Raw genomic sequence first — 12,414 nt, 5'->3', positions numbered from 1 at the left:
AGATAAATCAGACCATCAAAATTAAAAAATTTGTACACTGTAAGACATTATCAATAGAGCGAAAAGGCATTCCATAGAATGAGAGAAAATATTTGTAAATCATATCTCTGACAAGAGATTAAAATTAAGAATATATAAGGAACTCCTAAAACTCAACAAAAAAACAATTCAATTTAATAATGGACAAAGGATTTGAATAGACATTTCTCCAAACAATATACACAAATGCCCAAAAAGCACATGAAAAGATACTCAACCACTAACCAACAGGGAAATAAAAATTAAAACTACAATCAGATACCATCTTACACCCATTAGGATGGCTATTATAAAAAACAAAAACAGAAAACAGTAACTACTGGTGAGGATGTGGAGAAACTGGAACACTTGTGCATTGTTGATGAGAATGTAAAATGATACAACTGCTGTGGAAAACAGTTTGGTGGTTCCTCAAAAAGAATGACATAATAGTTCTGCAATTCCACTTCTGCGTTTACAGCCCAGAGACTTGAAAGCATAGACTTTAGCAGATATTCATACACCCATGTTCACAGCAGTGTTATTCACAACAGCTAAGAGGTGTGATGGGAGCAGGATTTTCCACCTCCAAGTACGTCTTTTGGGCGTATTAATTATTTGGTTATTTTATAAGAAACAGTAGACATGGGGAAACTCTGAAAACCAAGTAGTAGTCACCCTTTTGTAAGAAACACTGACATTTATAAGGGAAGTCTCCGTTTGTAAGCATGTCTCCCTCACTGTACCAGGAAGAGGATGGCCGAATCTCTAGAAACTCCTATCAGTGGAGAAGGCAATGCCTTAAGCTTACCCTTGTTTCCCGGGTTTTCCCTGATCACCTCTCGTAACTGACTTTCCGCATTCTCAACATCCTCTTTTGCCTTTAGGTGAGGATGGTATTTAAGGTGAGGGCTTTGGTCATTTTGGCAAGTTACTCAGTTTGTCTGGGTCTCTCCCAGGTCTACATTTTATCAAATGTTAACCTGTCTCACATCAGTTTAATTCTTAGACCAGCCAGAAGAACCCAGAAGGGCAGAGGGAACTTCTTCCTCCCCGACAGGTGAAGCAACTCAAATGCCTCTTGACAGATGAAGGGGTAAGCAAAATGTGGCCCGTATATACAACAGAATATTACTCAGCCTTAAAAAGGAAGAAAATTCTGACACCTGCTATAACAGAGATGGACTCTGAGGACATTAGGCTCAGTGAAGTAAGCCAGTCAGAAAAAGACAAACACTGTAGGATTCCACTTACAACAGGTATCTAGAACAGTCACCTTCATAGAGACAGAAAGCAGAAGGGTGGGTGCCAGGGCTGGCGGAGGGGGAGGGGGAGATGGTGTTTAACAGAGACAGAGTTTCAGTTTGGGAAGCTTCTGGAGATGATGCTGGTGATGGTCGTACAACGTGAATGTACTTAATGCCACAGAACTATACACTGAACAATGGTTAAATGGTAAATCTTATGCATATTTTATCACAGTTTAAATTTTTTTTAACTTAAATTTTTTAAATGGTTAAAATGGCAAATCATGTATATTTTATCACAGGTTTTTAATTTTTTTAATTAAAAAATTTTTAATGGTTAAAATGGTAATAAATTTTACATCATGTAGATTTCACCACAATAAAAAAAAATCTTTTTAATAAAAAACTTTTCAAAAGCTCCTTGGAGGGAAAAAGACTAGCACAAATTCAGAAATGTAAAGTCCCACCAGGATCCCCACCTCTCCAAAGCCACAGAACCACGCTGCAGAGGCTCCTGGGTGGCTGTGGGGCCTGGGTCTGGGCAGGGGGTGCTCGGGCAATGGCGCAGACCCAGAATCTCTCACACCACCCTGTGTCTCTGCCCGACTCAGGGGAGCAGCAGTGACTCCATGTCAGTCCTCTAGGTGAAACCGGGACCAAGGGCAGGAGTGGGGCAGATGGCAGCCGTCTATCCGAGATTAGGAAAGACCCCACAGAGTCTGCAGAATGCAGGGCGTGCCCCGCCCATGCCCTCCCCCCCCACCCACCGCGCCAGCCCAGCAGCTGAGACTGAAACAGAGTGGGGGTTCTGCCCTTAGGCCTTGAGCCCTCTCCATCCCCGAGACGCACCCACCGCCCACCCCAGAGCTCCTAGACATGTCCTCCCGAGGCCTCCTCACCCCCAGTCTCAGAGCTGGGCTCAACCCCAGGCTCCCAGCCCACAAGCCTGACCAGGAGGAGGCCGTGCTGCTTGGGGAGCCCAGGAGTGGAGGCAGGGCTGTGGGTTCTGGAAGCTGAGTGGCAGCTCTCTGCCATGGTTTTCCTGAAGAACTGTCAGGACCTCGTGGGGAGCATTTTACCACCAGTTCTGCCATCAAACAGCCTGAAGTGGGTTCTCTGAGCAGAAGGCACTGAAAACAGATGAAGGAGGGAGGTCTGGTGAGGGCAGAGACCTCTGGTGTGCCTTTCAAGGGGGCATAGCGTGGCTCCTCAGGACTGATGAGACACAAGCTCCAGGTCTCCTGAGGCTCTGAAAGCACTAGTCCACGCAGCCACCTCCTCCTGCTCCAGTTCACGGCCACCAGGCCTTTACTGGCCATGCCTGGCCCAGGCTGCTGTGAATCTCTCTCTGGTGCAAGAACATCTGTGGGCATGTCCAGTCCTCGCAGAAAGAGCAATCTGTCCAAAACCACACTCCACACATGTTCCCTGGGGTGGGAGGTGGGCTGGGGGCCTCCTGTAGCTTCTCTCCAAACCTGGTCCAGCTGAGCATCTGGCCAGGCTGCCCGTGGACACTGCTGACCCACAGGCTGGGCCAGGCTTGGTTGTCCCTCAGAAGGTGACCACAGAGCTGTTACTCTCTGCAGCACCACCAGACAGGCCACTCCCTGCCCCGGGCCCGCGGCCACCTCAGGTTAGAAGGCGCCTGCCTCCAGGTGCATCCAAGCCCCCTCTGCTCCGTGCCCTTAAATGCACCCCAAGCCTGGGGCAGTGGCCAGCCTGCAGTTCCCCCCTGGATCTGTGGCCAGATGGGAGGAGAGAACTCATATATGTCTCAGAAGCCTGCCCTAGTCCCCACCCTCAGTGAGGCAGGACAGAGGGGCGGCTCAGCATCCCACTCTGCACCCTGGGGTCCGAGGTGGAGAGGGGAGCAGCCCTCTGAGACCCCTGCTCCTGTGACTCAGTGACGGAGAGGGACGCTGCCGGAACAACCCACCAGCCACATGAGGGAGGAGCCCCCTGTGTTTTCTGCACAGGGGTCACCAAACCTGACTTTTCCACACAGCTCGAGAAGGACCAAGGGTCTTCCCACTCCCCGGGGCACAGGATGTCCCAGACCTGGGGCTCGGGGTCTGATGCCCGAGGCCCCTTGTTTGCTGTGTGTTCTGCAGCGTGGTGTCTGCTGGTCACCTTCCTAGGGTTGAAACAGCTCCCCCACGTCGGTGGGTGGTGGGAGGTTTGGGGTCACTGGTGGGGACATGATGCCCCTGCAAGAAAATAGCCGGGCACCTCGGAGGTGCTTGGTCACTGGGTGCTGTCCGCACACAAGTATGTGGGGCTCAGAAAAGCAAACCCCTGCCCGCCTGCCTTTTGGGTCAGAGACTTCCCTCTGGGAGGGTGGAAACCTGGGACCCCAGCAAGAAAACCAGGGCGGCTGAGACAGCAGACCATCCAGGTCTTGGGGACCTGGCTTTACTCACACCCTGGAGCCCTAGGGGAGGCCTGCAGCTCGGAGGGGCACAGGGCAAGGTCAGACCCGGCTTGCTTTGCTCCAGGACAAGCCCTGTTCAAAGGTGTCCTCCCTGGGCCTGTGCTGACCACAAGGCAAGGGAGGGAGTACAGGAGGCAAGGGGGCAGCGGCACCGGGGTGGCTGGCCACCAGGTCTTGTGGATGGTAAGCAGAGTGGGGTTTCTCGCGCACGACACTGCTCCTCCCAGGATACGCGGGGGATGACCAAGCGGGTTTCCAAACGTTCCAAATGCCTCTACACCCAAATTCACACCATTCACACTATAACGAACCCTGCAAACTGCGGTGCTACCCCTGCTCACCCCTCATGTTCATGCAGCAACAACGCTTACTCCCAGCTCTGCTGAGGAGAGAAAAGCCCAGCATGTGGGTACTACACGTCCAAGAAACCAGAACAGCTCATAAACGAAAGTGTTTCACAAAAGCTTTATTTGTGGTCACATCTACAGCTGTCATCTCAGTGTACAAACAACTCACAGTGGAATGCAGTGCTTCTAGTACAAGTCATATAAAACTGTGGACACGTTGCAGAATAGTGCACTTGATAAAAAAATAAATTACACTTTAAAAGCTACTGCAAAGCTTTACACATCAAAAAAGTAAACTCAAAATAGTTAGTGAGGTCCTTGTAATTGTCTATCGTATCCAGATATGAAGACAAAAAGAGCAGGGGTCTGCGCCCAAACGCTTCTCTAACAAAGAGAAACTCCAGAAGGTGATTGAACTGTCTTCTCCACCAATGTGATAAAGTGACTTGCGGATCCCACCTTTCAGAGCTAGAAACAACCACATCTCTGCCAACCTGTGAACTCAGCAGAGTTTGGCTCAGGGCAAATTTCTATAATCCAAACAAACTTCCTCACCCTGGAGGCTAACAGGTAGGAAAAGCTTCCAACTGTCTTCTGATCACTCAGGAACCATAGTGTTTAAATTTGTGAGTGGAAAAAAGAATAATACTGAAATATGTGTTATGCATTAGAAGATTCCAGGTTTCAAGCAACCAAAAGGCTGAGGGCAAGATGAGTCAGAACTAGGAAGACCTCACGGCCTCTCAGGGATGGAGGCCCAGGTCTGAGCCTGGTCCACATGTTAGTGAGGATGCCAACTGAGAAACACTGGGGCTTCCGGGGAAAGACCACCTGCAAAACCTATCTGAACACCTGAAACCTCCAGGAAGACTCCCTGCCCATAGCCGAGCTGGGCTACTCACCTCCATCCATACCTCAGGCACGCAGGCAGCAGTGGGGTCCTCACCACCTCTGCTCCTTACAGAACTGCCTGCTGACCCTGCCCTCAAAGAGAAGCTGAGAACTTGGCTTCTCGAGAGCCTGACTTAGAGAAAAACAAAATAGCCTTTCCTCTAAGTCAGTGACTGCCAGATAATTCTACCCGAGGAGGTTTCTGTGGTACCCCTGGGGCTGGTCTGAGAGGAGACAGAGGCAGGGCGGCCAGAGCTGAGACGTGGGAAAAACAAGCAGTCAAGATGCAGGGGCCACCCTGGGCTCCACCCTCAACTGTCCACAGGACACGTGTGACTGTACAGGTAAAGACAAAAGCTTAGTAGACTATAGACATGTTTTTTAATAAGATTTTTTCTTAAAACAACATCAACATTGTAGAAAAGCAGCTAAGGGTGAATTTATCAAGATCAAAGGCATCTAATCATTCCTTTGTTCAGCAGGGTTTCCTGAAGGGCAGGAGTGAAAGAACAATGAGCCCTTCCTGTGTCCACAAAAGGAACACTGTGACCTTTGTGTGGTCCCAAAGAAACAGGATTTCATGCATTATTTCACAAGTTCTCAACAGGAGTCTAGGGGACAAAACTGAAACCTACCAACCTGATTCCAAACCCCACCCCAATCCCTGCCAGCTCTCGCTCCCTGACCTTCCCCGGCCAGCACCCCAAAGCCAGGGCAGACACAGGGCTCAGCGCTAAGTGCCTCGGCAAACCATCAGAAAGCACAGATCCTCACAGACCAACGAGGCAACATCAAGAGGACAAAAGCAGCACCCTGCCTCTGAGCCCCCCTAAACCTGCTCACAGCCACAACTCCATCATCCTGGCTCCTAGCGAGTTACCAGAGTGAAAGCTGGTTCTGGAAAGCCTGGAAAGAAAATGACACAGAGCCGAGCCTGTGGCTCAGGCAGGCTTCTGTCATTTCTGCCAAACGGGTCTGTGAGCTCAGCTATAAACCCCCTCTAAGCACCTCCCGATGCAGAGCTGCTACAGGGCTCCAACACACTGCTGTTCCTGCTCTTTCCAAACACGTGCTCGTTCCTCCCGACTGGATTAAGCACGGCCAATACTCTCCTTAGTATACTGTACTGCTGCACGGGAGCCTCTCTAGACACAGAAAAACTTTCCACCCCACCAGCTGCTGATTTGAACAGCCACTGGGCTGTTTCAGCTCATCCGAGGACCAGAGCTGCACATAGTTGACTGGATGGTTCCGATGGACAGGAAGATGCTAAGATCTTCTGTCATCAGGGACTGTGCCCGAGGGCCAGCAGCCTGCAGGGCCGCCACTATGGGACCCCCCTCCCCACCAAGGTAACCACCTGCTCCCTGGTCCAGAGCCACCGCACACCCAGCTCCCTGCCAGCACCCTTCTCTGACGACACCTGCTGTTCCCTCCTCCCCCTCCCACTGCCCCATTCTCAGCTGAGCAGAACAGGGTGAGCATGACAGGCGCCTGTGGACAACACCTGCAGCAGATAGGAAAGGAAAGGTATACCTGGCAGCTACCTGCTCTGCCAGGGCCAGTTCACTAAAGTATTCATTTCCACATTTACCACTCCTGTCAGGACGTGAGACAGAATTTCCTTTTAGCTTGACATACAAAATGCATTTTAAGAAAAGTCCCTATCAATATTCTGACTGACAAGAATACTGGTACCAGAAGACACAAAGGTTATGGAATATTTTCAACAACCTATTTCCAAATTTAGAAAGCTGCTCTGTGACCAGAAGCACAAGCTGAACCTTCTACCTGCAGGGCCATCAGTGTGCTGAAAACAAGTTGCCCAGTCCAGCACGTCCTGGGTCAAGTCCCTGGTTTTAGGTGTCATTACAGCTGTGAGAAAATCTGTTGACAATTAAGAAGTAGCACAAGCTCCCTCAACTAAATCCACGAGCTTAGGATAACGGCTAAGGGGAGACAGCCAACAAGAAGTGCCAACTCTCCTTGCTTTGCCAAAACTGTTTTGTGCAAAAGTGGTTTCCAATATCTACGGCTCCCTGGGAAGCAGCACAAGATTAAAACCCCTGGGCTCTCCAGTCAGACACAAGTGTGTTCGCCTGAGTGCAATTATGTTACAGGGAACCCAGGACAGTCCAAACCACAGAGTTTTAGAGATCTGAAAACTGGATGTTCATTTCTGGTGAACAGCAGACATCAACACTCAATTATATACACACCACAGGGCAGAAAACCAAAACCAGATTCCAGGAGGTCTAGCTTAACGTCAGCCCTTGATAACAGGAATTAACAACTTTACCAATAGGGTTTCCAGATCACCCTCATTCCCCACAGCGACTGAGGTTTACTTTACACATTCCAAAGTTTTAAAGCTAAATTGTTGCTTTTCTGGGTATTGAAATACTTCTATTTTCTATGATGAGCATATACTATGTTAACATCCACAATTTTTTGTACAGACCAAAAACAATGAGGAAATTCTAAAGAACCCTTTTTAACTAACACAAAATCCCTAAGGTTCTTTCAGTACCTTGCATTTAGTTTCAGTCGTGAATCCCCTGAACCCAATTCTCTATTTCTATCCTGGTATTTTTTTTCCTTCAGTATATTGACTCTAAATTTATTCAGCTTACATTAAAAGGAAATGGAGCCTACGTTCAAATGGGTACCTAAAAACTGCTGTGCTCTCCTTCACTCCCTGAGTCTACCAGGGCCTTCAGCCCCACGTGGTCCAGGAAGACGTGTGAATGCCTGGAGGTCTCTTCAACCACCCCCGCCCCTTCCAGACTGAAAAGTTACAGAACGTGTGTGGTCCATGCAGGTATGCTTCCCGAGGGAAGGCTGGACTGAAAAAATATGCTGGGCAACTGACTTCTCTGTAGATCTTCTCAAGGTCTATCTTATCCTGATGTAAACTTGGAGTATTAAGATGGTCAGTCCAGGAAACAGTCAAAAGTATTTGAAAAGCCTCTGCATTCTAAAAAGTTCTCTTTAGTAATAATTAATCTATCTAAGTTCCTGATTTCCAGGCAATGCACAGAAAGGTACAATTTCTGTAGCAGGCATTCAGATCAAGGACACTCACCAGAGAAAGAAGTCACCATAGCTAGTCCACTGACCACCAAGGACGGCCCCCATGGGGGCGTAATGAACACTCACAACCACCAGGTGGAGCCATGGGCTCAGAGGAAACCACAGGGAGAGGAATTCCCCCCACTCCCACCCCCATTTCAAGAAGTCACAATCTCAATAAAATTAGAGAAAGTAAAAGATCATACACCCTGACTTGGGCAAATGTGTAATGTAATTATGCCCTTCCAGCTGGACGGAAATGTAGCTGTTTTTTTCATGGAGTTGAAGTCTAACCCAGGTGAGCTTTTTTACCCACAAGTGCAGAAGCAGCTCCAGCGGACATGGACTCCAGGAAGGACGGCTGCAGGGCCTGGCCTCGGGCCACAGGCAAGAAGCGCAGCCCCTCAGAGCTCAGTTGTCAGCAAACACTTCTGCTTCAAGGCGACTTCTCCAGCTGAGGCTGGAGCCGAGCTGACAGGAAGAAAGAATGCATTACTCATTCTGTGAAGAAGACCACTGGGATGGGAGCAGCACGCATTTCTCCACAAGCGCCCTATGGAGCACGTGGAGAGTGATAACACTTAGCAATTCCACAGGTCATTTCCTCCATAACTGATGCTTATTTCATCTTGAAATGGGCTCTAAAGACATCGATTTTTATTACTTGAACATGGAGAAGAGGGCACCAAGGCCATGGGGTCCTGGGTGTCCTCACACTGTCCCCGTGGCGGGTCTGAGCTCCTGCACCACCTCCTCTGCTGTGTCAGTGCTAAAGGAAGGATTAGAGTGTGCAGGCTCTGCTGAGGTGGAGGCGAGGATGGAGGTGCAGGTTTCAGAGAAACTGAAACCAGTATCTAAGTACTGAGGACAGAGATTAAGGTCAGAGCTGCTATCAAGATGTATAAACAGCAGGCACTTGAACCCCCTTCTCCACCTCCACTCCACAGAAACAACACTGCCAACTGGGTTTTCCTGGCATTTTCCTTCACACTCTGGATCTCTGGTTCTCAAAGTCTGGTCCCTGGAACTTGTCATAAATGCAAGTTGTTAGGCCCTGCCCCAGGCACACAGACCCAAAGCCTCAGGGTGGGCCGGCTGCTGTGCTCTAACACGCCCTCCAGGTTCTGCTAACCAGCTGTCATTCTAACTGTTCTGAGGGGTATGTTTCCAAAATGATCCACAATCCTCCCTTCCTACCTTTTCAACACAGTTTTACGAACAATTTTGATCATGTTAATATTCACTATTTGCTATAATTACATAAATATTTTCACAACTCAGTACAAAGTGTACTATATTCCTTTCCTTGTACAATTTGTTTTCCCTGGACTGAGTAACTTGCCTCTTTTTTCACTGTAACTGCTTGCTCAGTGTCCAATACTTACTTTCTACAGTAGTTGTGACATGCAGGCTCAGCAGCTGTGGCTCTTGGGCTCTAGAGTGCAGGATCAGTAGTTGTGGCACACGGAATTAGCTGCTCCGAGGCATGTGGGATCTTCCCAGACTAGAGCTTGAACCTGTGTCTCCTGCACTGGCAGGCAGATTCTTTTTTTCTTTCTTTTTTTTTTTTTAATTTTTTATTTTCTACAATAAACTGCACATATTTAGAGTGTACAATTTGGTGTCCCAGTCTCCCAATTCGTTCCCCCCCCAACCCTCCCCGCTTTCCCTACTTGGTGTCCATATGTTTGTTCTCTACATCTGTCTCTATTTCTGCCTTGCAAACTAGTTGCTTTGTACCATTTTTCTAGAGTCCACATATATGTGTTAATATACAATACTTGTTTTTCTCTTTCTGACTCACTTCACTTTGTATGACAGTCTCTAGGTCCATCCATGTCTCTAAAAATGTCCCAGTTTCACTGCTTTTCACAGCTGAGTAATATTCCATTGTATGTATGTACCACATCTTCTTTATCCATTCATCTGTTGAGGGACATTTAGGTTGCTTCCATGACCTGGCTATTGTAAACAGTGCTGCAATGAACATTGGAGTGCATGTGTCTTTTTGAATTATGGTGTTCTCTGGGTATATGCCCAGTAGTGGGATTGCTGGGTCATATGGTAACTCTGTTTTTAGTTTTGCAAGGAACCTCCATACTGTTTTCCATAGTGGCTGTATCAATTTATATTCCCACCAACAATGCAAGAGCATTCCCTTTTCTCCACACCCTCTCCAGCATTTACTGTTTGTAGATTTTCTGATGATGCCCATTCTAACTGGTGTGAGGTGATACCTCATTGTCGTTTTGATTTGCATTTCTCTAATAATTAGTGATGCTGAGCAGCTTTTCATGTGCCTCTTGGCCATCCGTATGTCTTCCTTGGAGAAATGCCTATTTAGGTCTTCTGCCCATTTTTGGATTGTTATTTGTTTTTTTGATATTGAGCTGGATAAACTGTTTATATATTTTGGAGATTAATCCTTTGTCTGTTGATTCGTTTGCAAATATTTTCTCCCATTCTGAGGGTTGTCTTTTCGTCTTGCTTATAGTTTCCTTTGCTGTGCAGAAGCTTTGAAGTTTCATTAGGTCCCAATTATTTATTTTTGTTTTTATTTCCATTACTCTAGGGGGTGGATCAAAAAAGATCTTGTGATTTACATCAAAGAGTGTTCTTCCTATGTTTTCCTCTAGGAGTTTTATAGTGTCTGGCCTTAAATTTAGGTCTTTAATCCATTTTGAGTTTACTTTTGTGTATGGTGTTTGGAAGTGTTCTAATTTCATTCTTTTACATGTAGCTGTCCAGTTTTCCCAGCACCACTTATTGAAGAGGCTGCCTTTTCTCCATTGTATATCCTTGCCTCCTTTGTCATAGATTAGTTGACCATAGTTTACCTCTGGGCTTTCTATCCTGTTCCATTGATCTATATTTCTGTGTTTGTGCCAGTACCATACTGTCTTGATCACTGTGGCCTTGGAGTATAGCCTGAAGTCAGGAAGCCTGATTCCACCAACTCCGTCTTTCCTCCTCAAGATTGCTTTGGCTATTCGGGGTCTTTTGCGTTTCCATACAAATCGTAAAATTTCCTGTTCTAGTTCTGTGAAAATGCCATTGGCAATTTGACTGGGATTGCATTGAATCTGTAAATTGCTTTCGGTAATATAGTCATTTTCACAATGTTGATTCTTCCAATCCAAGAACATGGCAGGTAGATTCTTAATCACTGTACCACCATCTCAGGTAATTTTTAAATTAGGGGTGGGCCATGTGTTTGTCATTTTCCATCAGCAACATCCTTCCTAGAACTCCACACCCTCCTCTTCAAATCTGTACAGGGTTCTTTCTAGGTCTGCTTGGAACTTCACTTTCCTCCTGTAAATTCAGTCCCCTGTTCCCTGGGTCTCATGTTTTCTTTCTTGGATAATCACGTTGTTTTGATGGAAAACATCCTCCAGTTAAGCAGCTTCCTGAGGAAGGCTGCCTTAGAAGCATATATTTTAGAGAAACTCTCTGTTTTGAAATGTCTTTTTTTTCTTTTTCTTTCTTTTCTTTTTGGCTGTGCCTCTTCTCTCGGCTTGCAGGATCTTAGTTCCCGGATCAGGGATTGAACCCGGGCCCCGGCAGTGAAAGCACTGAGTCCTAACCACTGGACCACCAGCGAATTCCCTAAAATGTCTTCATCCTAATCTCACACTTCATTGATAATTCAGGTATAAAACACGAGGTGGAAAATGATTTTCCTCCAGAATTCTGAAGGCACTGCTCCATTATCTTCTAGTTTTCAGTAGTCTGCTGTCATTCTGATTACCAGTCCTTCGCACATACTCTTTTTTCCCTTCTCTGAAAACCTACATCTCCTCTTACGTCTGATGTTCTGCAATTTCATGACGTTCCTTGGTATCGTCGTCTGTCTTCATCCTGTTACAGGGTACACATTGGGCTCCTTTAATCTAAAAACTCAAGCACTTCTGTTCTAGGGAATTGTGATTCCTCTCCCTGACATTTTCCTCACTTTTCCTTACTCTGTTCTTTTTTTCTGGATCTCCAATGATTCATATATTGGAGTTTCTAGGCTAATCCTCCAGTTTTTTCTCTCCCTATTTTCAACTTTTTGTTCTACACTTTCGGAGATCTCCCCAATCTTATCTTCCATGCATTCTTTGGATTTTATTTTTAACATGGTTAATAATTACTAAGAATACTTCCCTGTTTTCTGTTCCTTTTCTAACTTCCTGTTACTGTTGCATGGATACAGTACCTCCTTTCTCACACTATCATTTTGCAGTTTTTGATGCTCATATTCCTTTATTTCCTCCTTGTTTCTCTTTCAAGTTGACCTGCTCTGGTCTTTCCTCAAACATCTGACAATCTTTGGCTCTCTTCACATTTAAGAGGGAAGCAGCCTGTTCATACCTAAGCATGAAGCCCTGGAATGCTGTTTGGAAGCTGTGTCCATGCGGGCAAA

The 12,414-nt window shown here is 46.8% G+C and overlaps 1 protein-coding gene across 1 annotated transcript in view; it reads right to left on the bottom strand.

The window, feature by feature from the left end:
- Positions 1-4,147: 4,147 nt before the first annotated feature.
- The window catches only part of EPB41L5 (erythrocyte membrane protein band 4.1 like 5), a 134,268-nt gene continuing 126,001 nt past the window's right edge, over positions 4,148-12,414 (bottom strand). Inside the window, exon 26 of the mRNA XM_057744457.1 lies at positions 4,148-8,477. Within this exon, the coding sequence (XP_057600440.1) occupies positions 8,411-8,477 (67 nt within the window). The 3' untranslated portion in view covers positions 4,148-8,410. The remainder of the gene's footprint in view (positions 8,478-12,414) is intronic.

This window comes from Hippopotamus amphibius, chromosome 8 (genome assembly GCF_030028045.1).
Source record: "Hippopotamus amphibius kiboko isolate mHipAmp2 chromosome 8, mHipAmp2.hap2, whole genome shotgun sequence".
Classification (NCBI taxonomy): Eukaryota; Metazoa; Chordata; class Mammalia; order Artiodactyla; family Hippopotamidae; genus Hippopotamus; species Hippopotamus amphibius.
Note: the sequence above shows the minus strand (reverse complement) of the source record. Positions and strands in the feature narration are given on the sequence as shown.